This window comes from Rattus norvegicus, chromosome 10 (genome assembly GCF_021556685.1).
Source record: "Rattus norvegicus strain SHRSP/BbbUtx chromosome 10, alternate assembly SHRSP_T2T, whole genome shotgun sequence".
In the NCBI taxonomy this organism is placed as follows: Eukaryota; Metazoa; Chordata; class Mammalia; order Rodentia; family Muridae; genus Rattus; species Rattus norvegicus.
The window spans coordinates 55625138-55649349 of record NC_141543.1 but is presented as its reverse complement, the minus strand read 5'-3'; the positions used below and the strand labels follow the sequence as shown (position 1 = coordinate 55649349).

General features: G+C 44.8%; 1 protein-coding gene across 11 annotated transcripts in view; it reads left to right on the top strand.

Annotated features, from left to right (window-relative positions):
- Arhgap44 (Rho GTPase activating protein 44) overlaps nt 1–24212 on the top strand; it is a 167278-nt gene that overhangs the window by 86639 nt on the left and 56427 nt on the right. For 8 of the 11 annotated variants that reach the window (XM_087571828.1, XM_087571831.1, XM_087571824.1 and 5 more), the window contains exons 2-6: nt 5814–5853; nt 6479–6583; nt 12669–12745; nt 21443–21554; nt 23859–23935. In XM_087571828.1, the coding sequence (XP_087427954.1) occupies nt 5814–5853; nt 6479–6583; nt 12669–12745; nt 21443–21554; nt 23859–23935 (411 nt within the window). Of the gene's footprint in view, nt 1–5813; nt 5854–6478; nt 6584–12668; nt 12746–13411; nt 13970–21442; nt 21555–23858; nt 23936–24212 lie in introns of those variants that run through there. The other 3 variants (XM_087571833.1, XM_087571832.1, XM_087571829.1) reach the window with 2 other exon arrangements.

Below are 24212 nucleotides of genomic sequence, written 5' to 3'. Positions count from 1 at the left end.
TGCATTACCTTGTACTAAATATTTCTTCTCATTTAGGAGATAGTCTTGGTTTTGACATGTAATTAAGCAGTGCAATTAATTATGCTGAGACATTTCTGAGGTTAGACCAATGTACATTCTAGCAGCTAATCTAACTCGTTCATAACGTGCTAGTTTCTTCTATGGTGTCATTGTGAGATAAAATAATTTTTTTTCTTGTACTACCATTTCCCAGTTTGGGGATTGTAATTTAAAAGTGACATCCACCATTAACTCATATATTTGAACAGTTGTTCTCTAGTGTAGTGCTGCTATCTTAGAAGCTGTGGAACCTTTTAGAGGAAGGAGTGGCTGAAGGAGATAGCTCACTAGGGGCAGGCCTTCAGGTTTTACAGGAGGCTTCACCTCCTGTCAGTGCATTGTATCCTGACAGCAGACACTATGAGCTGCTGCCTCTTCCTTGTCATGCAGTTAGGATATAAGAGCAGTGACGAATACAAGTACCAACTGACACTTGTTTTGATTATTTTCCCACTAGTATTAAAGTAGTTTGTGAAAATCTGGAAGGAAGTTTTTTGTTTTGTTTTGATTTGGTTTTTTGGTTTTTCTTGTTTGTTTGCCTGTTTGTTTGAAAATATACCTGTAAGACCTCTGGACCTTCTGTTTTCTTTTGGGAAACATACTTTGTTGCTACTGAATACCTTCCACATAGATAGGACCATCCATGCTTTCTAGTTACTGCTGAGTCAGTTTTAGCTTGCTTTTTCTAAGCCTTTGGTCCGTCCAGTTTGTCTTGTCATTCCAGAGCCCCAATGATGTTTTAATCTCTGCAGCACCTGTTTGCATTTGTTCTACATTGCTTGTCTGTTCTTTCTCCCATTTTTGTTTCCCAAGTGAATCTTGTAAAGATCCTTTTTTGTTAGTCCTTCTTCGAAGAGTTTTTCCAATTTAATTTATTGTCTTTACTTTTTCTATTATCTTCTTTATTGTTGTTTAATCTGTTTATATTTTTCAAGTATTGTTGCATCTCTTATAGGCAGCAGAGAATGTATACTTTACTCTGCTGATAAGATTGCTGTGTTTCTTAATTACAAATACTAAAAGATTTAAACGCAAAGTGTTTTAAACCCATGTGCTATCTAGAAGTGTTTCCAAATGTGCAATTTAAATCTTCAATTTATAATCTTCCGTCTTCCCACTACCTCAGTGCTGGGATTACAAATGTGCACCACTACGTCCATTATCAAGGACTGAACCAGGGCTTTGTGCGCGCTAGGCAAACACCCTACCAAGTGAGCCGTAGCCCGAGCAAATGTATTTTCTTTTCCATTTTACCTCCTTGTTTTTTGCAACATAAGGGGCGTTGAGGTAAAGAACATTGTCTGCCCTTTCACATTTGTTGAGAAGTTACTTCCTAAGCTCATCTGATCTGTGGTGTTTGGAAACACATTCTTGTGTTCACGAGGAGACTTTATACTCTTTATCCCTGGATCTCGAGTTTACGTATCCCTATCAGGTACATCCATTCTTTATTTAAACTTTATTTATTGGATGTATATGAGTATCCTGTCCTTTTCATCAGACACACCAGAAGAGGGCATCAGATCCCATTACAGATGGTTGTGAGCCACCATGTGCTTGCTGGGAATTGAACTCAGGATCTCTGGAAGAGCAGTCGGTGCTCTTAACCACTGAGCCATCTCTCCAGCTCCACATCCTCTTGTCCTGTAGTTTTAGGAAGAATGGTGACGACTTTTATTATCCCATCATGTTTACTACCTCCCCAGAGTTTCATCAGCCTTGACTTAGTTTGTGATCCTTAGAAATGAATAAGTTATTTTTATCATTATATTGCAACCATGTCTCCTAAAAATCAATATAATTAGTTAAAAAGAGCTGAGATGCAGCTCAGAAAGCATGTGCTTGTCTAGTGTGGATGAGACCTCAACTTCCATGAGTAGCTCTACAGATAAACAGCAAAAGGAAAAAGGGATTTGCTTGCCATTTTCCTCTAAAGCCTGGTATTTCAGAAATATCTGTGATCTTTGTGTTTCTCTCTCTCTCTCTCTCTCTCTCTCTCTCTCTCTCTCTCTCTCTCTCTCTCTCTCTCTGTGTTTCTTCCTCCTGTTAGATAAAGCTTTTGTAGTTAGCACTGAGCTGTTTAGGCTGTACATCTTGAGCTAAATTTTTTTTTTTAATCTTTGGATTTTTAACTGAGATGTATTATGCAAGTATGTTTTCTGATATATTGGATGTTATGTATGCTATGATATCTACTTTTCAGCTTTTTTTTTCTATTTTGCTTCACTGACTACTGTTGTTTTCTTTTGTTTCAGTGGTTAAGCTTCTCTGTTGAGTTTTTTGGTTTGTTTGTTTGGTTTTTGTTTTGTTCTGTTTTTTTTTTTAGCCTCTGATAGTTCAGTAGATTCCTATCTCATTTCTTCCCTACCAGGGATGCTCTTGAGAGAATTAGGATGATCACTTCAGCCTTGCTGAAGGCAGAATCCAGGAGCTCAGAGCACTTACCCAGTTACTCTCTCTCTCCTGGACTCCTGGGACACTGTATGGTACCACAGTTTTGTTTAAAGAGATTTCTGCTGTACTTTAAAGACTCACTTTAAGTATGCTGCCTTCGCAGTATGTGAGTCTTAAGACATAAGCATTCTATGCTGCTGCCACTGTCATCAAAATTCCTTTATAGCTGGGCATTGAGGCAGAGACTGCTGGATCTTGGTGAGTTCGAGGTCAACCTGGTCTATGTAGCAAATTTTAGGTCAGCCAGCGGTACAAAGGGACTCTGTCTCAAAAAACAAAAAACAAAACAAACAAACAAACAAACAAAACACTTTTCCATGCTGCCTTGTCATAAGTAAACCTGTCCCAGGTGCCATCAAAGCTCTGTTTTCTAGTCTTGCTGTTGAGTTTTTTCCAGCATGATTAGGGATAGAGTCACTGTCTACATATCCCTTTGTGATTGGTTTTTGTGCGTCCAGCATATGCTCTGATCTTGAGCTGAGTGATGGCGCGTGTCAACGTCCAACCCTAGGCCCGGGCAGTGTTCTTCAATATAGATGTCTGAGAACCTGTTCACCTGCTGAAGGGCATAAAGATTGTTCCCAGGTTTTGAGCGTTTGTACGTGTGTTTTTATGTGTAAGGCATGTGGAGCTCATTTCTCTCATGCAGCATTGCTAGGTCATATAGCAAGTGTATGTTCAAGTTCATTAGAAACTGCCAGTGATTCTTCACTGGGCTGGACTGAGTCATGGCCGGACCTTAGCAACTCATGAGCTTTCCAGCACCAGATTCTTTACAGCTTGATGTGTGTGTGTGTGTGTGTGTGTGTGTGTGTGTGTTCGTGTGTGTGTGTGTTCATGTGTGTGTGTGTGATGTGTGTTCGTGTGTGTGTGTTCGTGTGTGCGTGTGATGTGTGTGTTCATGTGTGTGTGCGTGTATGTGTGTGTGTGTTCGTGTGTGTGCACATGTGCTACCTGTTTACTTTCCTTGGTGATATTCTGTCCATCATTTGTTTCTCTTTTCAGTACTAGGCACAGAAGCCAGGGCTGTGTGCCAGGCAAATGCTCTACCACCGAACTGTAGCCCCAGCTTTTTGTACTTAGTATAGTTCTTTTTTCTTATTACTAACTTTGACAATTCTGTATGTAATTTCCATATCATTCTTTTCTCGTGTGATGTGCAGCATTTTCTCCCTAGGTGTTTCTTTGATCTTTTAACAGTTCTTTTCATAGAGCAAAGCCTTTTCATTTTGCTAGGAGTCTGATGTCTCAGTTCTCTTCCCTTTATGCACACTGCTTTTGATGTTATCACTTAGAACCCGCGGCTCTAATGAAGGTCACAGATATTTCTTGCTGTATTTAAAAACTCCACATTTTCATGGTCTCTTGAAGCCTGTGGTCTATTTGTGATTAATTCGTACAGACGCACAGGGCCAGGATTCACACCTTTGCATGGTGTGTTCCATGACACTTTGCTAAATTCTTTCTTCTCTGCCTCTTGTCATCTTTGTTCCTTCCTCAAGATTCCTTGGTGAGTCTGGATCTATTTCTGGCTGGCACATCCTATCCTTTTGTCAAAGCCAAACTCCTGATTATTTAATTTTAAAATTGGATCATGTGAATGCCATAATTTAATATTTCTTTCTGGAGATGTGTTGTGTACTCTCCCTCTTCTGCATGTTTCTGTCCATGTTGGCATTGGTTTATTTAACCTCCATAGTAAGACCTGTGGTAGCTCTAGGCTCGCATTCCATCTATGGTCAGCTCAGAGAAGAGTGGGCACCTTCACTATCTTGGGTTCCCTCGTTCATAGACATCCTATGTCTCCCCATTTCACTTAGATATTCTGTAAGTTCTTTTATAAACACTCTGTAGTTTCCTAGTGTCATAGGTACATTTCTGTTATTGCGGGAAAACACCATGACTAAAGCAACTTAGAGAAAATTTTATTTGTGCTTATGGTTTTAGAGGGTTTAAGTCCTTGATGGTGGAGTGGACACAGAGTAGCAGGAGAAGCAAGCTAAGGCTTCTTCTGAAAGCATGAAACAAGAGAACAAAATGTCACACGTCTTACATTCTCAAAGCCCACCTCCAGGGACACACTTTTTCTTGCAATAGGTCACACCTCCTAAACCTACCCAAACGTTGCCACCAAGGGAGGCCAAATGTGCAAGCATCCAAGCTTAAGGGGAACAGTCTCCTGCAAACCACCACACCTAGCTTGCAAGCTCTTTATATCATCTCTTAGACTGACATCTAAGAACTTAATTATTTGAAAGCGTGTTGAATATTTGCCAGGGTCTGTTACTAGGATGTGGAGACAGTTTATGTTTGTATATTTGTCTTAGTTCATTCAGTCTGGATGAGGGCTTTTTGTTTGTTTGTTTGTTTGTTTTGCTTTTTTATGTTTTTGTTTTCTTTTGGACTGGGCCCCACTATGTAGCCTTGGCTGGTCTAGAACTCTATGTATATCAGACTGACCTTGCACTCAGAGATCTATTTGCCTCTGCCTCCTGAGAGCTTGGATTAAAGACAAGTGCCACGGGTGCCTGACTTGGTGATTTTTTTTGAGGGGGGAAGTTTTTCATTGTCTTGCAATTTTCTGTATTGAATATGTCATCTGCAATTAGGGACCTCACGGTTGAGGGCCAAGCCAAGGCAGGCGTCTCTGCATCCTTTGCTGGGATTCGGCTCTGGCTCTGTGTTTGCTCTCACGGGGCAAGCCTGAACACATGAGTGCGGCAGTCTTCTTCAGAAAAATATAAAGTCCTTTTGTTGTCCTTGATACAGGTCCCAGTTTGTGGCAGGACACTTAAATGCACTTTGCACGTTGTGCTTTGCCAGTATGGTAGTTAGTTGTGTTTCTGGAAGATTCTCCAATTACCTTTAACTTCTTTAGAGTTTCTACTACTCATAGTCTGCTTCTCTGGAGTTACTGTGAGAGCAGAGTGGGGCTTGTATATGTGCCTGTATATATTAACATATGTATATATGTGTGTATATTATAAATTTATATGAACACATTCCTATATATAGTAACATGTGTATAGGTATGTGTGTATTATAAATGTATATATATATATATATATATATATATGTGTGTGCATGTGCCTGTATGTATTAACATATCTATATGTGTATGTGTGTATGTATAAACATGCATATGTATATATACCTGTATATATTAACATATGTATGTGTGTATGTATAAACATGCATATGTATATATACCTGTATATATTAACATATGTGTGTATGTATGTGTGTATGTATAAATGTATGCATATATTTGCTGACCATTTTCTCCACTTTCCCTCTAGGGCAGAAAAGACTGAAGTTCTGAGCGAAGACCTTCTCCAGGTGGGTTGTCTAACCTTGCCTGCCAGCCCTCATTGGTGTTTTCCTCTGTAATGGAACCATTCTCTGTGCAGTTCGCATGCCTCTGCTGCTCCCGTACAAACTACTAGGGGGTGAAACTCTGCTGTTTCTGGTGGTTCTTTCCATTTTTGCACCTCCCTACCCCCAGAGATGCAAGCACTCATCTACGGTTTCAACCAACCGCATATTCAGAATACTGGGGGGAAATGCTTCTGAACTGAGCATGTGCAGACTTCTCTCCCTGCCATTCCCTAAATAAGGCAGTGTTATAGCTGTTGCCACAGGGTTTACATTGTATGAAGCACAAAGAGAAACCCAGAGGCAATTTCAATTACACCAGGGGATGTATGTGGGTCATATGCAAATACGTATATTTAAGCCTTTGAGGGTATTCAGGAGCTAATCTCCCTAAGAAACAAACACAGGTAAGATTCTTAGAGGAAAGATTCAAAGAGTACCATGGGTGCCCTGGTGGGGCTGTGGTTGCCCTCCTTCCAGCTGTCCAAAGCTGGGCATTTTCTTCCCAGAAATCCTTGCCTCTGTGGTAACAGGCCAGCATCGTTGTCTTCTGACCTCTATCTCACTGTGCCTCCCACTGTCTGTGCAGGTGGAGAAGCGCCTAGAGCTGGTGAAACAGGTGTCCCACAGCACACACAAGAAGCTCACCGCTTGTCTGCAGGGTCAGCAAGGAGCAGAGGCTGACAAGCGCTCAGTAAGTACCCTCTGCAGAGCCTAAGCAGCTTAGAATCTGTGTCTCGGCACCCAGGATCCCACTCCCACGGCAGTTACTTGCTGAGGCTACTCATGTGTCTGTGCATTGACCAAGCAAGCCTTGGTGCTTAGTTCTTCTGTGATGGTCTTTTTTGCCCTTGCTTGAAGCATTACCCTCCCTCCGATGATCCCCAGCCAAAGTGAGGCCCCATCCTGTGGCAGGCAGCCAGCAGGATGTCAGGGTCATGCTTTAAGATCCTACTTCTGAGGGATGTTACCCTCCATGAACTCCTTTTCTTGATTCAGTTTTATTCACAGGTTATCTTTACCTTAGTATTGGCAGTCCACAGCAAACTCTGCACTGTAAGTTCTGACGTTCCCAGGGACCTAGAAAGACCCTTGGAAGTTGTTTTCACTGTGATGGGTATCAGAGCAAGCCTGCTAGATAAGACTACTCTGATGCTTTCTTTTTAACTGACTTCAGTAACACCGGGCGTCGTGAATTTTCTTATTCCCAGCAATGATTAGTATAGACAGCCTTTCTAGCCTTTCCCTTGGGGAAAGCTACACATCGGGAGTAGTGTACCTTAGGTATTGTTCTGTAGAAATGCACACACACACAGTCTCTCTCTCAGTCTCTCTCTCTCTCTCTCTCTCTCTCCCTCCCTCCCTCCCTCCCTCCCTCCCTCTCCCCCTCCCTTCCTCTGAGATAAGGCTTTCACTAGTCTGGAGCTTACCAAGCAAGCTAGGCTTCCTGACCATCAGGCCCCAGGGTTTGCCCGTCTCTGCCTCACTAGCACTGGGGTCATAAGTATACACCATAACACCTGCTTTTTATCTGAAGAAGAAAAAAAAGGTCCTGGGAATTGGATTCAGGATCTTGTGCTGTCTTGGTTTTATTATGGGTGTTTTGCAATTTAGGATAGTATTAGTTAGTATTAATCGTCAATTTAACAGCATCTAGAATGATCTGGGAGTGACTTGAGAGCCAAGCATGGTGACACACACTGGTAACTCCCACACTCTGGAGGTAGAAAAGGGATGATAGTAAGTTTGAGGTCTGGCTGAGCTGCACACCAAACAGAAGAGTCTAATTTCCACTGTTACAGCCTGAGGCTTGAAGCCAGCCTCGGAAGTTGTCAGTGAACTGACACTAACATAATTTCCTGGGCTAAGACAGAATTACCTAATGTGTGAAGTTTTAGCTGGGTTGCGTGTTCTGCAATTTTTTTCCATTTAGCAGATGTTGACTTCTTTCTAGAGCATTTGAGGTAGTCAACAGGTCCGAAGGTAAGAGTGTGGGGAGAGTGACTTGTAACTCAACCCCCAGGAAAAGAGGCTATGCCAGGCTTCCTGGGGACACATAGGGCAGTATCAGGGGTGGTCAAGAAGTGGGAGTGAGGTGTAAACAAATCCTTTATGATAATTTCTGAGGGAGTAAGGAGTGAGGCAGGTGGAAGGCTCCTGGTAAGGTTGAGTAATTTCTGCAGGCTGTGAGATGCTGGGTTGTAACTCCTTCATTGGTACCGCCTCCTAGTGGCATGACTGGATACTTGAATTATGGTGCAGAGAGTGCTTAAGAAAGTGGGTGGCGGAGCAGGGCCTTGGAATTGGTTGTGTTGCATGTAGAAAGCACGTTCTGGCTGCATCCTATGTTATGTCTAGGATTCAGGCCTTAAATGTTGTTTCTCATCTCCTTTAACAGTTGGTCCTTAACCCTGTAGCTGCTTGCCCATGCAGATGGGCATTATTCTCTACGGCCTTGTTGATAAGAGTATTATCAACTCATGGTCGCTTGGCTGGGCTGGGTTCCCAGTGCAGGATGGAGAGAGGCAAGGATGAGTGTCTCATTTCCATTTCCATATGAATCCTGTCTCATAGGCCAGTAGCTGGTTAGTTGATAGGGGTCTGAGCTCTACATATGAGAAGCTCATGTACAAAAAAATGAATGGTTTGTCTCCTTTGTTTAACAAATACTAGAGCATTCCATGTCTGTCACATAGGGTAGTATATGTGTCAAGAAGCATGTTCGGCTGGACCTCCATCTTGGAAGGCCCAGGTTAGAGATGATCAGGTTCTACAATGGACATAATTACATGGATTGTGTCCTAGTACTACTGAACAGATCACTAGGAATCCCATGATAGGAAGTGGGCTTGTGATAGACCTGCACAAGATGGTCAGACCCAAAGGATGCAGGGTCAGGGAGGAGCCAGATATTCTATAGAAACAAAACTCTGTGGAGAGCAAGTGAACTTCAGAGAAAGAGGAGGGAGATGTCCTAGGCAGGAATTGCAAGGGATTAGTTACACCTGCTAGAACTAGAACAGTCAAGGCTAGGACCTAGACCTCAGCCCTACAGGTGTCATGGCATCCCATTTGCTCACTGATGTGGGCATGGTAGAAGGAAGGGCTACTTAGACACATATGGGCATGACCTAGTTAAGGCCACAAGGAACAGGGAGCCGGAAGTCCAGCATACCAGACAGATACTGCTGGCAGAATATTCCAGTGCTGCTCTGAATGTACCAGAGAAGAGGGACCTGAGTGGCCACTGACTCTGTGGAGCTGAGATCACCCAGAGGGAAAGAGGAGCTGAGAAGCCTAATGGCCTTTGAGTCAGGAAGCCAGGACCCATAACACTGGAAGCTCTCTTAGGAAGATCTAGCAAAGGTCTACCCAGTGGCTTCAACCTCCTTTCCATATATTATGTGTTATTCTTCCCTTTCCAGAACCCTCAGCCAAGCTGGCTAGAAGCCCTGTTACCTCTTTTTCTGAGAATTTCCATTTTGCTTTGTTGCACACCCCCGTGTCCCCTACGGTTATCATGCGATGGTGGTTCCCATCGGTGTTCTCCCTCTTCGTATTTCATTGTCTACTACCTCCAAGGTGGGGATGTAACACAGGTACCAGATGAGGCCACTGTCTCTGCTTGAGTCCCACTAAAGGACCTCCAACCATTGTGGAGCAGAGGGGTCTGGACTCCTCACTGAGCCTCCCACCTGTATTTTTGAGCTCAGCTTTTGCTCCTGTCTTTCTATTATCCCTCTCCGGCTGCACTAATGTTTCAGAGCGCTGCATTCCGTCAGCCTTTGGATCCGCTCTGACCCCCGCGTGCAGTTCTTTCAGAGCATTTCAGCCTAGCGACTTTCATTCATCACTTTCTTCCAACCCCATCTTGTCATCAAAAGATGCACCTAGAGCACGATCTCCTTCCTCCCCATCAGCCCATCACCCCACCTTGTTTTCTTCACAGTGCCTGAAGCACCGTGATCACTGGTCTCTGTCACTGGTAACCAAGCACCATGGGAGCAGGGGTCTGCTCCTCACCAGCTGCGTTCTCGTTCTCGGTGCCTAAAACAGGGCCCGCCACCTGGTAGGCGGCGATAAAAATAGACCAGTGTCAGGAACAGACAGTCCATGAGTATTTGCTGCATGGGATCTGCCTGACACACTAGCCCAACAATTTAAAATAACAGGCAATTTAGTGGGAGAGCTCTGAGGTCCAGCCTGGGTCTCCAGTGAAGTGAAGCTGCTTCTTCATGTTGCCTGCAGAATCTTGAGGGAGTGAATGACTTCATAAGCCTTAAGCTGGTTCACTTGGAAAGTGGCAATAGCAGTGATTTCTTACCCAGTGGTGACATTTGTGAGTGTAATGAGGCAGTACTTGTAAATGACTGTGCTGTGCTTGGTTTGTGAAGGAGCTTCAACCTGTGGCTGTTAGTAAGGCTCTTGGAAAACCAGTATGGTCTGAGCAAGAAGCCTCGGCCTTGAGGGGACTAAGTCACACACGCTGATTTGTAGGACAGAGAATTAGAGGAGAATCGACATCGGGAAGTAGTCTTCAGAGTTGCACGCACGTGAGAACACAAATACAGATATGTGTGGGGAACAGAGTATGGGAGATTTTGTGCCTGAGTCATCTTACAACCCATGCCTCTTAAGCCCGGGATAATTTTAGAAGGAACAGTCATTTCAGATATGACAGACTGGTGCATCTAAACCCGGGGACACTCTGTCTTTTCATGTCTTATTCTTTAGTTTTTAATATGAACTCTAGCGCTGGGGACAAGTTAATTTTAAGAGCTTGTCTTCAACCCCAAAAACCATGGGCTCGCTTGAAGCATGCTGCAGAATTCATTCATTCAACGAGGATCAGGATCAACATGGATCCTTTGGCGAGGGAAATGTGTTTAGCACCCGAGTGTCCTTTCATATGAAGTGGAGTTTGGCAGAGGGTGGGAGAAAGCAGATAAGGCTTGGGTGATGGACAGTTGGTAGCTATGAGGCGGCTACAGAACAGGGTGATGTGGAGCCCTTACCCTGGCCTCAGGGAATTTTTTCAGAAGTAGAAGTGACTTGTAGCCTGTTGGCGATAAGGCCTTTTAGCATCCATCCCATCTGCTGCCTTTGACGATCGGTTACCCCGTCTCTCTTGATGCAAAGGTGCCACCTGGTTTACGTCTTTCCTTGTTCCCAATGTCTTCCTTCTGATTTCTTGATTCCTAACTCATCTACATGAATAAAAACATCACTCTTCTTTTTGTTACCCCATCCCCTTTCCTCCTGACCGTGGAATCCAAGCCCTCAGATTCACCTCCATGTCTCTCCATCTCTCTTCATTTTAAAAACGAAGAGGGGGTCCAGCTCTAGATATAATAATAAGAAATGATATGAAAGATACCTCCACCTAGATAGGCGGGCAAGACCCAGAGAGAGGAGTGACATGTTGCTTACAGAAGCTACCTAAGAGGGGAGGACTATTGTGGCTCATGGTTTCAGGGGGAATTGGTCCATCGTGGGGAGGTGTGGTTAGCATCGTGGGGAGGTGTGGTTAGCACAGCTTGTGCTGTGACTTGCTCACGAGTCAGAGGATCAGAAAGCAGAGTTCGGGCTGGAACTGGGCCTGACCTGTGACTATCAAATGTGTACCCCTGCTGGACTGTGCCCACTGTATTGTCCACCATTCCGTGACCTGGGCAGGTTCCACAGTATTCCAGAACAGCACCACCAGATGGGACGAACCCTTTGTGCACGCGAACCTGTGGGGGAACCTTTTACACTCAATCAAAGCATATACTGATGTTTGTGAGGAAAATAGAGAGTGAAAATGAACAGGCACATGCAAGAGTGAGATGACATATGGTTATACTTTTAGTAGAAGGGCCCACAAGAATCCAGGCACCATCATGGTGTCTGATGAAGGCCAAGGGATGGCTTTTCACAGGGTCAGGCAAAATTCTCTTAGCCCATGGATACTTGAGTTAAATTCTAGTTGTTACGTAGAGGCTTCTAGTCACACTGCTGATCATGTCTTCATTCTGATACTTGTTTGTACCTCTTAGGGGCATGTGGCCATTCCAGGAGTATAACAGCAGCTTTCTTAGTGTTTAAGCTTCTACTGAACTTTGCCACACTGAAGGACTATTTTAAATTTCCAATGAGAATGCTCTTCTAGGGCAGGAGAGATGGCTCAGCTATTAAAGGCTAGGCTCACAACCAGAAATATGAGAATGCCTTTCTATATATGCTAAGCCAGCGTTCATCTTCTACTTAAATAAAAGTTAACTAGAGCTGTCTAGGTGGGTTTGGGTGAGGGAGGGTTCCTTGTTTGGATGACTGACTGGGTTTCCTGAGTCACTAATGAGGTGGAGTGCCTTTGCATGAGCTTGCTGGCCTTTGGTGTGCACTGCAATCCTTTGTGAACACTTCTCCTCTGTTGAGAATGCGCTGTCTTATTTATAAAATGGGGTGGGTGGACTCATCAAGGAAATAGCTGTCCCGGGGGAAATGAGTGCATTGCTCAAACCTTCATTGATTTTGAAGTAGTCTGTCTGTTATCAGACATCACCTTTAAAGTGTAGAATGGGCTGGCTCTTCAAAGCAGCACATTGTTTACTAAGTTTCCAGTTGTGGTTATCTCTTAAGTCTGACCCTTATGAACACTTCAGGATTAAACGTGGTTTGAAGTTGGCTTGGTCCACATCTATATTAGTAAAATATCTTTTTTCCAGTATTCGACTCTGCTGCCACAGAGGACACGGATGGGAGGTTCTCAGTGTGGCATTTTTTTTTTTCCTTTCCAGAAAAAGCTGCCTTTGACGACACTGGCCCAGTGCCTGATGGAGGGGTCTGCGATCCTGGGAGATGACACACTTCTCGGGTAAGGCGATGCCATGTGTGTGTTTGTACTAAGTCTAGGTAAGTTCCCATCTGTAGTGAGGGTCTAAGTCACCTCATGGAGCAGCAGGTGAAGGGACTCTAGTCAGCTCTCAAACATGGCTCTCGCTCCTCACTCCATCTGCTTTGCTAAAATCCATTAGATTACATTCCTCAAGCTAGCCATGAACACCTATTCCCTTCTTTGCCCACTTCCTCCTTCTGTGGTTGACTACCAAGTTCCAGCTATCAAAGTATTGAAGTCCAGCAATCAAAAGCCCCCTTTGGCTAATTAAACTAATTAATAGGCCCCATTAAAATTAGACACCTCATCCTAACACAGGTCTCCCCTTTACCTTTATAAACCACTGTTTTCCTATCTGTCTCTGTCTAGAGCCAATCCTTTGTCCCCTGGGACTATATCCCTGTGTCCTCTCCATTCTCCCCTTCCCCTTCTCCCTCATCATCTATCTCCCGTCTCTGTCTCTTATTCCCTGCTCTTGGTCCCTCTGGAGCAGATAAATCTCCTTTGTGCTGGGGATTTGGTCTTGGGGCTCCTGAGCTGATACGTACCTGTTCACCAGAGCGATCTAGTCCTGGGTGAGGAGGGCGTTGTTACCAGGAAAAAAATCAAGCCCCTTAGCCAAAGTGCTGTTGTCTATGTCACAAGTGTGTCATCGTGATGAAGGGAAGTCTGGCGAAGGACAGCGAGATCCCCAGGCTCAAGTGCAGCAGACAGATGACGGCCATCAGATGTCCGAACCTATGCGGTTCCCAGCAAGACAAGAAGAGCTCACTGGGAGGTGAAATCCTCAGAGTGTCCTCCACTCAGCGGCCAGTTCAGCACCGTAAGAAGCAAGAGTAACAGAACGACGAGTAAAAAAGTGCAAACTAATAAACTAGAGAGAAACTGTCTAACGAATCAAAAACGAAGTCCTTGACAAAGGAGATTGAATCGCGCCGGCAGAGCTGAATAAACAAAGACAAAAATCAGAACTCTTTAATGAACTGGAAGTAAGCTGCTGATAAACGTGTGAGCTAAAGTAGAGGCTGTGCACCAATGCAGAGTTGATGGACTTGGACACCGAATGCAATGAGGTAGAGGCTGAAGAAGCCCTGAGCCCTGTTCCCAGGAGGCGCTGCGCCATCCATCTAGACGGCGCACTGAGTAAGATGGCGGATCTAGACGGCGCACTGAGTAAGATGGCGGATCTAGACGGCGTACTGAGTAAGATGGCGGAGAGGGGGAAGCTTGGAGGTGAAGATTCTCAGCTGTAGGTAGGAGGACAAACGTGCCTCTTAAATAAAGGAGCATGAAAAGTTCTGTGATCTATGGAAAGACATTCATGATTTAAAGTCAGCGGAAGGATAAAGAAGATGGCCTCCAGCAGGCGTTAAGCTGCTAGCAGGCCATCCGTGAGCTAAATAAACGACAGGGGACGGTCGAGGATGTGTTCAGGTACTGGGTAAGAATTCAGGAAAGTCCAGTTTAGACGAAGTCATCATCTAAGAATAAAGGGGAGATTCAGGATTTTCGGGATAGGATAGGGACTAATTTGAAAGTACAGTTTGCATATCGAGTAGACTGAAGTTTCACGGAATGGACTGTGTCCAGAGGAAAGCTTTGAGGTGAGCATAACACCAAAGGACTCGAGGTTACTGTGCTGTATGGGAGGAAGAAGTTTATTCTCCTTCTTGCCTTCCTAGGCACCTGGGCCAGGGCCCTGCAAACAAGATTAACAGCTGACAGCTCTCCAGTAGGCGAGCAGACGCTTTTCCCAACATGTGTGAGGCGTGCACATGGGGTAGTTAGGTGATGAGTAACCGGGGCCGTGGGGCAGGGTGGTGGGGGCTAGAACGTGGGCTTGTGCATTATTTTGACAAAAGAGTAGCAAGGAGAAGACAAAGGGAGAGGAGTTTCTTAAGTGGCAGATTGTAGGAAGAGAAAGCTGTGGGGAGTTAGCAGAAGGCAGGACTCGCTGGCAAAAATTACAACGTGGGTTCCTGTGGCTCTGTCTTGGGATCTGAAGGCATCTGGTGATTAATATCTGTTCTTCCAGGTCCAAGGGAGGAGGGACGTGTTTGTAAACCTACATTTTGCATTTAGGTGAGGTGGAAGGAAGACCACAATTTTTATTTTTTTCCCCTCTATTTGCCTTCACCTCAAAATAATCCTTATGCCAAAGGGGCATGATTTGGATGGTTTACTCTACTGTCCTTCAGTGTAAATAAAATACGGCCATTGAAATAAAAGAAAAACCCAACAGTTTAAGAATGATAAATTTGGTGAGTAAAACTGAAAACTAGGCAGTATCAATAGGAAACGCTGGGGAGAGAGCAGTATTTTCATATCTTGAAATATTTGAAAATAAGGTAGGATATATTACCTTTAAATTTACTCTCTGTCTCTGTCTCTCTCTTTCCGTGTGTGTGTGTGTGTATGTGTGTATGTGTGTGTATGTGTGTATGTGTGTGTATGTGTGTATGTTAAGCAAAAAGAATAGGAAGCCAGGTGTGGTTGCTCACACCTGTAATCTCAGCAGTCGACATGCTGAGGCAGGAGGATCAATACAAATTAGAGGATAGTCTGAGCTACCTAGTGAGTGCCAGACCTGCCTGGACCACAGTCTGAGTCCATAAGATATCTGTGATCCCTTTAAGGGGACAGTCTTGAAGAGAAGTCCCAGTGCACACATGGACAGGGATAGAATGGTCCTTGTATCTTCTAAACCAGTAGAAAGAGAAAGAGAGAGACCAATAGAAGGTAAAATTCAGCTATCCACAGAGGAGACAGGGTAGATATGAGATAGCGATGAAGGTGCTATGGTTTGGAGGGGAATGTCCCACGGAGGCTCATGTGTTTGAACATTTGGTCCCCAGCTGGTGGCTGCTGGTTTGTGAACCTTTGGGAGGTAGGGGCTAGCTAAAGGAAGAGGCACTCTCCTGGATGGGCCTTGAGGATTATAGCCGACCCCATTCTTGTCTGGTCTCTGTCTCCTTGTGCTGAGATATGATCAAGCCAGTGCCTTGCCATCCCCAGCACCCTTTACAACCCCGAGTCAGAAGAAATCGTCCTCCGTTAAGTTGCTTCACGCCAGGCATTCCATCAAAGCAATAAGAAAAGTAGCTAACGGAGATGGTGAGGGCATTTACTGCTTGTGTCCCCAGTCATCACAGATGCAAATGAAATAGACTGTTTAAAATATGGAGCATCGTAGGGATATACACGTGAACTCTGTACACATGGACAGAAACACAGTGACACTGTAGAGTTTATAGAAAGACAAGCTGGCTACCCACTGATCTCGCTCCTTTCCAGAATCTACTAAAGCTAGAATGCAGACAGTTTTGTTTTCCTTAGCCATATTATGGCCACAATGGTGGCAAGAGAAAAGAAAAAGACATCAGTGCAGTGACTTTTGTGAGCCTTCAGCCACAGGGATAACCAAGAACAGGCCGGATGCGGCTCCTTGTGGCACATTTACCTACCATATATGAAGTCTCTGGTTCGATCATCAGCTTTGTAAAGACACCAGTATCAAATAAGGAGTCTACTGGGCATGTCTGAGTACAGTACCCCCACCCCCATGCACACACAGCAGCAGCATTCAGTGCATCAAGATCTGATATAATATACAGCAAGGAATTCTCGCATGCTCAGAGCGACAGCATCTGGGCCTCTGGGACTTTGAGGTGGAACAGACTCTTAAAATAATGAGTGGGGACTTCAAGCTTTCAGGTATCCAGGGAACCTGAAGTTTGTACTGTTCACACCTGCAGGTTCCCCTCCTCATCCACCCCCAGCACAGCTCTCCGTGGGGATAAACAGAAACACTTTTGAAGTAATGAACTCTGGGCACAGCAAGGTACAGCTGTACCAGTCACTAGAGAGGAAAATCTTGGGTTCCTAGGCGTAACAGATGTGACACTCCTCCAACCCATGGCCCCAGACTTTTCTCCTCCTGGAAAGAAAGGGGAAAGAAGTATCTTTCCTGGAGAACCTGTGAGATTCCACAGAAGGACCTAAGGCTGTGAGGATGTTAGAGGCGCCCATGGCTCACCCTGACCATTCAGCTGACATTTCTCAGAGTTGCCTCACCCACCCCCCCCCCATCTCATGCACCAAGCTTGCCATCCCCACCCTTAAACAGAAGCAAGCTCACAATTTCCTCAAGCATCTGAAGAAAGTCCAACCTCAATCAATCCCGGAATGAAATGTGATTTGAAGGAACTAGAATTGGGGTGGGGAGGGAAGGTTTTAAAAGAGAGCTGCTGGGTATATTTTCTAATGGTAGGGCAGGCCGCGCAGCCATGAAATCAGAAGGATATTGGTATGAGATGTTTACGGGGCAGGAACATTCAGAAATCAAAAGCAAATTGGAAGAAATGAAAACAAATGACTGCTGACGCGGAATTCTCAGTCGAAGATGATTTGGGGGAAATCGTCCAGAAAACGAAGCATGCAGACAAAGACATGGCACAGAGACAAACTTGAAGAATCTGGGGAGCAGTTCCAGAAGCCATGCTTAAATAGCAGGAGTTTTAAGAAAGAGAGGAAGAAATCATAACGATAATAAAAAGAATAATCTAAAAACATTTTCCAGATGGAAGGACTTGAGTTCCTAACTGGAAGGGCCTGTGGAGCTCCTACAACAGTGGAAAAAACATTAATCAGAGCCCAAGGTTTGGGATCCTGAATAGTAGTGACCCAAGACTGCACATCCTCTGGAAATATGCATTGTGCCATCACAGAGAACAAGAATCGCAGTGCCTCCCGATCCACCGAAAGCATCAAAGAAAGCTTAAAATCAGGTTAAAACAGCCTGGAGAGAAAAAGAGACACTGTTCAGTGCTGTACCCAAGGTCCAGTCCATGGATGCATAGAGAGGGATTTGAGGACTGTGGCCCTAAGACATGATGTCACTTCCTGAGAAGGGTGAACAAAAGATGCTGGGCGATCAACTCAGGGCAGAGCCAGGGCAAAGCCCAGAAGTGCTGGAGGAAGACTCCAGGAAGACAGCTGTATCCTAGGGGCAAAATGGAATGAATATATCCGAGGTTGGCACCTGTCCAGGGGAGGTGAGGTCAAGAAGGCATAGCTCATACCTACTGAGTATTTGATGTCCTGAGCCGGTCGGAAGAGTGTCTGGTATTTGGGGCTCAGCCTGGCACACAGCAGGCAAGCCTGAGTGCAGAGCCCAGTGCCCAGGACGCACTGGCTGTGCAGCTCAACTCCAGCACAGGTGGAGTAAGCGCTTCTCTTAAATGCTCGAGACCAAACAGTTTGTACAGAGTTTTAGAGTAATTATAGCATTTACCAGGTGTCTTCATTATAAAAAAAAAAAATCTAAAACTTAAAATGCTTCAAAGACTCCAACTTTTTTTATTGGATTTTTTAAAAATTTATTTACATTTGAAATGTTATAACCTTTCCCGATTTCCCATCTATAACCCCCCTATCCCATCCCCTTTCTCCTCCTTCTATGAGGGTGTTCCCACACCCATCCACCCACTTCTTCCTGCCTCCCCGCCCTGACATTCCCCTACACTAGGGGGTCTAACCTTGGTAGGACCAAGGGCTTCTCCTTCCATTGGTGCCCAATAAGGCCATCCTCTGCTACATATGCAGCTGTAGCCATGGGTCTGTCTATGTGTACTCTTTGGATGGTGGTTTAGTCCCTGGGAGCTCTGGTTGGTTGGTATTGTTGTTCTTATGAGGTTGCAAACCCCTTCAACTCCTTCAATCCTTTTTCTAACTCCTCTAATGGGGACCCTGTTCTCAGCTCAATGGTTGACTGAGAGCATCTGCCTCTGTATTTGTCATGCTCTTGCAGAGCCTCCCAGGAGACAGCTATATCAGGCTCCTGTCAGCAGGTACTTCTTGGCATTAGTAATATTGTCTGGGTTTGGTGGCTGCGTGTATATGGGCTGCATCCTCAGTATGGCAGTCTCTGGATGACCTTTCCTTCAGTCTCTGTCCAACACTTTGTCTCTGTATTTCCTCCTGTGAATATTTTGTTCCCCCTTTTAAGAAGGAGTGAAGCATCCACACTTGGTGGTTGTTCTTCTTGAACTTCATGTGGTCTATGGATTGTAACTTGGATAATTCGAGTTTTTGGGCTAATATCCACTTATCAGTGAGTGTATGCCATGTGTGGTTTTTTGTGATTGGGTTACTTCACTCAGGATATTTTCTAGTTCCATCCATTTGTTTATGAATTTCATGAAGTCATTGTTTTGATAGCTGAGTAGTACTCCATTGTGTAGATGTACCACATTTTCTGTATCCATTCCTCTGTTGAAGGGCATCTGGGTTCTTTCCAGCTTCTAGCTATTTGAATATGGCTGCTATGAACATAGTGGAGCATGTGTCTTTGTTATATGTTGGAACATCTTTTGGGTATATGCCCAGGAGTGATATAGCTGGGTCCTCAGGTAGTACTATGTCCAATTTTCTGAGGAACTTCCAGACTGATTTCCAGAGTGGTACTAGCTTGTAATCCCACCAACAATGGAGGAGTGTTCCTCTTTCTCCACATCCTCGCTAGCATCTGTTGTCACCTGAGTTTTTTTATCTTAGTTATTCTGACTGGTGTGATGTGGAAAGCTTGGATTTGGGGAGATTGTAGAGATGACTCAGTGGTTAAGAGCACTGGCTATTCTCTCAGAGGATCCAAACATGGCAGTTTACAACTGTCAGTTCCAGGGAATCTGACACCCTCTTCTGGACTGCACACCTATCATGAACAGAAGAATGGAAACACCCATAGGCATAAAATAATAATTTAAATATATGAATATTTAATTTAAATGAAATAATAATTAAAAATTTAAAGCTTGGATTTCTGGATGGGAATGGGCAGCCTGTAATATATAATAAAATATAAATATTTTAAATAAGCAGAGAACAATAAAATGTGAACACAAATTAAATGATCATTTTATGTAGTTGGGTGTCAACAACTAATGCTTAATATTTTACAAGCTAGGAAGTAGCATAAGGAATATGAAGGAAAGTGCCAGAAGGTTCCGTGGAAAGCACCCTTCCAAAGGTGCAAAACCAAAACCACAAGCTGGGAGTTGACATTTACAGTAAAGATAGAGAACTAGAGCCCATTTTCCATTTCCCTCCAGATACATGAGTATATAAAGAGTAGCAGATAAATTCAAATAACCAGGTCCCAGTTCAGAAGTAGCCAAGGGTGTGAGGAATATTCCATGGACCATGGGTCTTGGAGAACCTGAGAGAGCTGGCATACAGACTCACCAACTTGATAGGAATCCATGCTGAGAGTCACCAGTGGAAAGAGCAGTGGAAAGCCTCAAACAGAAAGAAGCTGGGCATGCATGTATATGCATGTGGATGTGATATGTGACACATGGTACATACATACATGCATTCATACATACATGCATACATACATGCCGCAGTAGTGTGTATATGGTCACTAAAACCTTTCGATTATGGAAAAGCTTACCATGGAGGTAGACATGTTCAATAAAAAGGAACTCTACGTAACAAAGTGATTAATTTCCACAAGCAAATATGAACGAGTCCTAAAGATCACTCCCCTTGAAAAGCAGGTAGAGCTGAGGAAGTTCAGTGTGGCGTTCTTGCTGCTTGTGTGTAAACCTCTGGGTTCAGTCCCTGCACTGGGGGAAGAGCCATGTGTGTAAAGTAAGTTGAATACAAAGCCAACGGTGGGGATGTTTTTAGCCGAGTGGTAGCATCATGTTATGTGCAAACGTATTAGAATAGAGGAGGCATTCTGTCAGCTGAGAATGAACTGTCTGCTTACTCTTTCACTGGCATTTAAAACCTACCCGAGGGGTTGGGGATTTAGCTCAGTGGTAGAGCGCTTGCCTAGCAAGTGCAAGGCCCTGGGTTCGGTCCCCAGCTCCGAAAAAAAGAAAAGAAAAGAAAAGAAAAAACAAAACAAAACAAAAAAAAAACTACCCGAGTCTCAATGAACATTGTACTGTGTTAAGAAGGCAGCCACTTGGGGGAAACTAACATCTTTGAAATAGTCTTCCTTTCTCAGAAAATGGAATAACTTTCTCTTTATGTTGTCTGCCATATAGTCTGTATTGGGCAATTTGTAGGGTGACTTTCTGGCTTGTTCTATATACACACTAAATATTCATTGTGTACTAAGTAAATTTTCACGGCTTAGGAGTATTTTCTCCTGGTGAGGCCCTATCAGAATCGAGTTTTAGGTATTTGCTTGAAGGTGTGGTGTGTGTTAGAGGACCCATCTTACCTGCTCTCTCCAACCATCCCAGAGGAAAGAGGAAGCAATTGGATCCCGATGCTGGTGGATTGGGTTTGGGTGACTCTACTCCCCCCACCCCCCACCCCATTTCTTTTTTTTTTTTGATTCTTTTTTCCGGAGCTGGGGACCGAACCCAGGGCCTTGCGCTCCCTAGGCAGGCGCTCTACCACTGAGCTAAATCCCCAATCCCTCACCCCATTTCTTATAGTTTCCATGGACCCCACATTGTCCCTGGCACTCAGCACTGTTTGGAATAGGCAACAACTTCAGACACAGAGACAATGGGAACAGCTTGGTCACTGGTAGCCATAGAAACCAGCCAGCTTCTTGACACTGACTTGGGGATGTTTGTCAAGCCAAGAATGATGGAGTGTGACTGCCTAATGTGGTGGTCCAGGATACTCAGGGTGGCTCTCTCTTGCTTGCAGGAAGATGCTGAAGCTCTGTGGAGAGACGGAGGACGAGCTAGCTCAGGAGCTGATCCACTTTGAGCTGCGAGTGGAGAGGGATGTGATCGAGCCCCTGTTCCTGCTGGCGGAGGTGAGACCCTGACTGAGGCTGAGCCTGGGGCAGTGACATTCCTTCCACTGTTTCCTTCCCCTTCCCCAGTTACTGACCTGGTCATCCACCAGGATGCATCATGACCACACCCAAGTCCCAGCCTATCACCCTGGCCCTTCCAACACCCGCTTCCATGCCCAGTAGCATGAATGGCAGCTCCCTCCTGAGAGGAGTCTGGGGAGCTGGTGCAAAGGCCTCTGAAGACTTCTTTGCTTGATGTCCTTTTCTTCTTCGATTTTACACAATACTAAATAAAAATAAAATAGTTTATATTTTATTAAAAGGCTATCTTAACATCTTGGAGGCAATTTTCCTAGTTCCTACTTCGCGCAGCTTCATCCAGTGAGACAAGCTGGGATGTTTATGGGCCTCTCGGTGCGGCTGTCTCAGTTGTATCTCATTGGCCATACAGAACCTAACAGTTGCTCTGTGTGAGGGATGGAACTTTCTGTCTCTGTGCTGTGAGCCCCTGGCCTTCTTCAGCCGTGACACACATGGGATGTGGTTATTAGCACAACTCCCGAGACTCAGATTTCATTCTAGTTATCTCCTGCCCATTTAAATTTAAAATTACGTCATCTCATAGGACTGGAAGGTTTAGAAGGGTTTCCAGTATTGCCCAGTTCACATCCGGTTTCATCTCTAGATCACCTTCAGCCTGTCCTTGTCTCTCCATATTCCTTCTGAGGCAGAGGTATAAATAAATAATCAGTTATGCACCTAAAGGAGACCAGAGAATAAATTGACACGGTGCCTTGACGGCTCAGCATAGAGCAGCTGTAAGCCTTTGGATCACACACTGTGGATGGAATCAATTAACCATTGACCTTATTCCCATCCCACTCTGGCGGGGAGCACTCAGGAGCCGCACCTGCTCCTCATAAGGCTCTGGCCAAAGCCTGACGCAACCCCTCAAAGTGTGTGGGGGTGGAAGAGACAGGAGACTCCCGAAGGGAATCCAGGCTCCTTGCTGAGACTTGAGCCAAGCTCTGACCCCCCAGCCCTGCCCCACCCCTGGCTCTGTGCACTCAGCTGATGCTTCTTGCTGGTGAAGATAATCCCATTGGTGCATCCCTCAGCCCAGCTTAGCTGAGCAGGCGGAAAGTCCCTCACAGAGCACCAGGGTTCTCTCACATTTCCCCCTCTGTGTAAAAAAACCTCAGCCCCAAGATGATTTTCGTTCAATTCATAGCCAATTTTCCTTTCTAATTCTCACACCCTGCCCTACTTTTGCTGGGCCCGGAACCAAAACCCTGCACTGGAATCTTTCAAGGAAGTCATTTTTAGAAAGAAAAATATAAAAAGAGCATCCACATACAACCAATATGGAAGACGCCCTTGCGGAGAACTCCACAGAGGCCGAGTTATTCACTGCTGACTGTGGGAAATCTTGCTTTATTTCTATAAATATGCTAGCATGGCTCCTTTGTTTCCATAAATATAAACTGTATGTCCCAGTGGCATCCCTTAGCAGACCCTTAGCATCTCGGGTCTGCTAAGGCCATGGCTTCTCTGAGCTCAGCTGTTCACTTGAGTTAAGTCCGCTAGCACTTAAATGGTAGTGCGCCCTTCCTTCCTCCTGCTTCTAGCCCTTATGGAAGTAGACACAGAAGCCATTGGCTCTGTTTTGTTGTTGTTGTTTGTTTTGTTTTGTTCTTTTGTTATTTGTTTGTTTCTGGTTTGGCTAAGAGCAGGAGTGTGGCCTTCCCCGACCAAGCAGAGATGCATAGAACCTGGAAATGGCCCCAGGTGATGAGGGGCCTGGGGGGTGTCCAGGGAAGAGAGAACAGGTGCAGCTTAGGGAAGGAATTGAGTAATCTATCTGCTACTGGTCAAGGGAACAATGTTCCATGTATGCAAGATAAGTAAGTTCTAGAAATGCATTGGGGAGCTTGGGGTGAGTACACTATACTGCATCCTTGAAATGTGAGTGACAACTCTCAGGTGGATTTTCACACACACACACACACACACACACACACACACACACACACACACACACGCAGGCAAGGGAGGAAGGAAAGCAGTAGGTATACTAGTTGTTAGAGCCAGGACCTTGGCATCAGCTTGTAAATGTGAAACCTAATTCCTGTTTGTGGCTGATTAGACTCAAGACAGTGCTGAAGGAGGAAATGGTTTGCTCTGAAAACAAGGACCAGGAGACTTGTAGCAAACATTCAGGTGACTGCCAGTAATTCTTGAAGTACTCTCTGAGAGTCGAGCCCTTCAGATATTAAACTTGGCCTTGGGTTTGACTGTGTGTCTCCTCTTCTGGAACTACAGGTGGAGATTCCAAATATTCAAAAGCAAAGGAAACATTTAGCAAAGCTGGTGCTTGACATGGATTCTTCCCGGACCAGGTAGAGTTTCTTCCCTTTCTTCTCAGCCTCTTTGGCAGGACCATGATATTTGGGGTGGTGGGAGAAGGTTTGTGTATGTACGGGGGTGGTTCTCATCAGTTAAGTTTTTAATACCTTCTGTGTACCGGGCACTGGGGGTAACAGCAGTGACCAGAAACGTGGGTTCCCTGCCTGCCTGAAGGCTACAGTTGAGTTTGAAGGTAGACCATGAGCAAGAGGACAATTCTAGGCAGCCATACATTGAAGAAAAAAAAAATCACACTGGTTATTTTTGGAA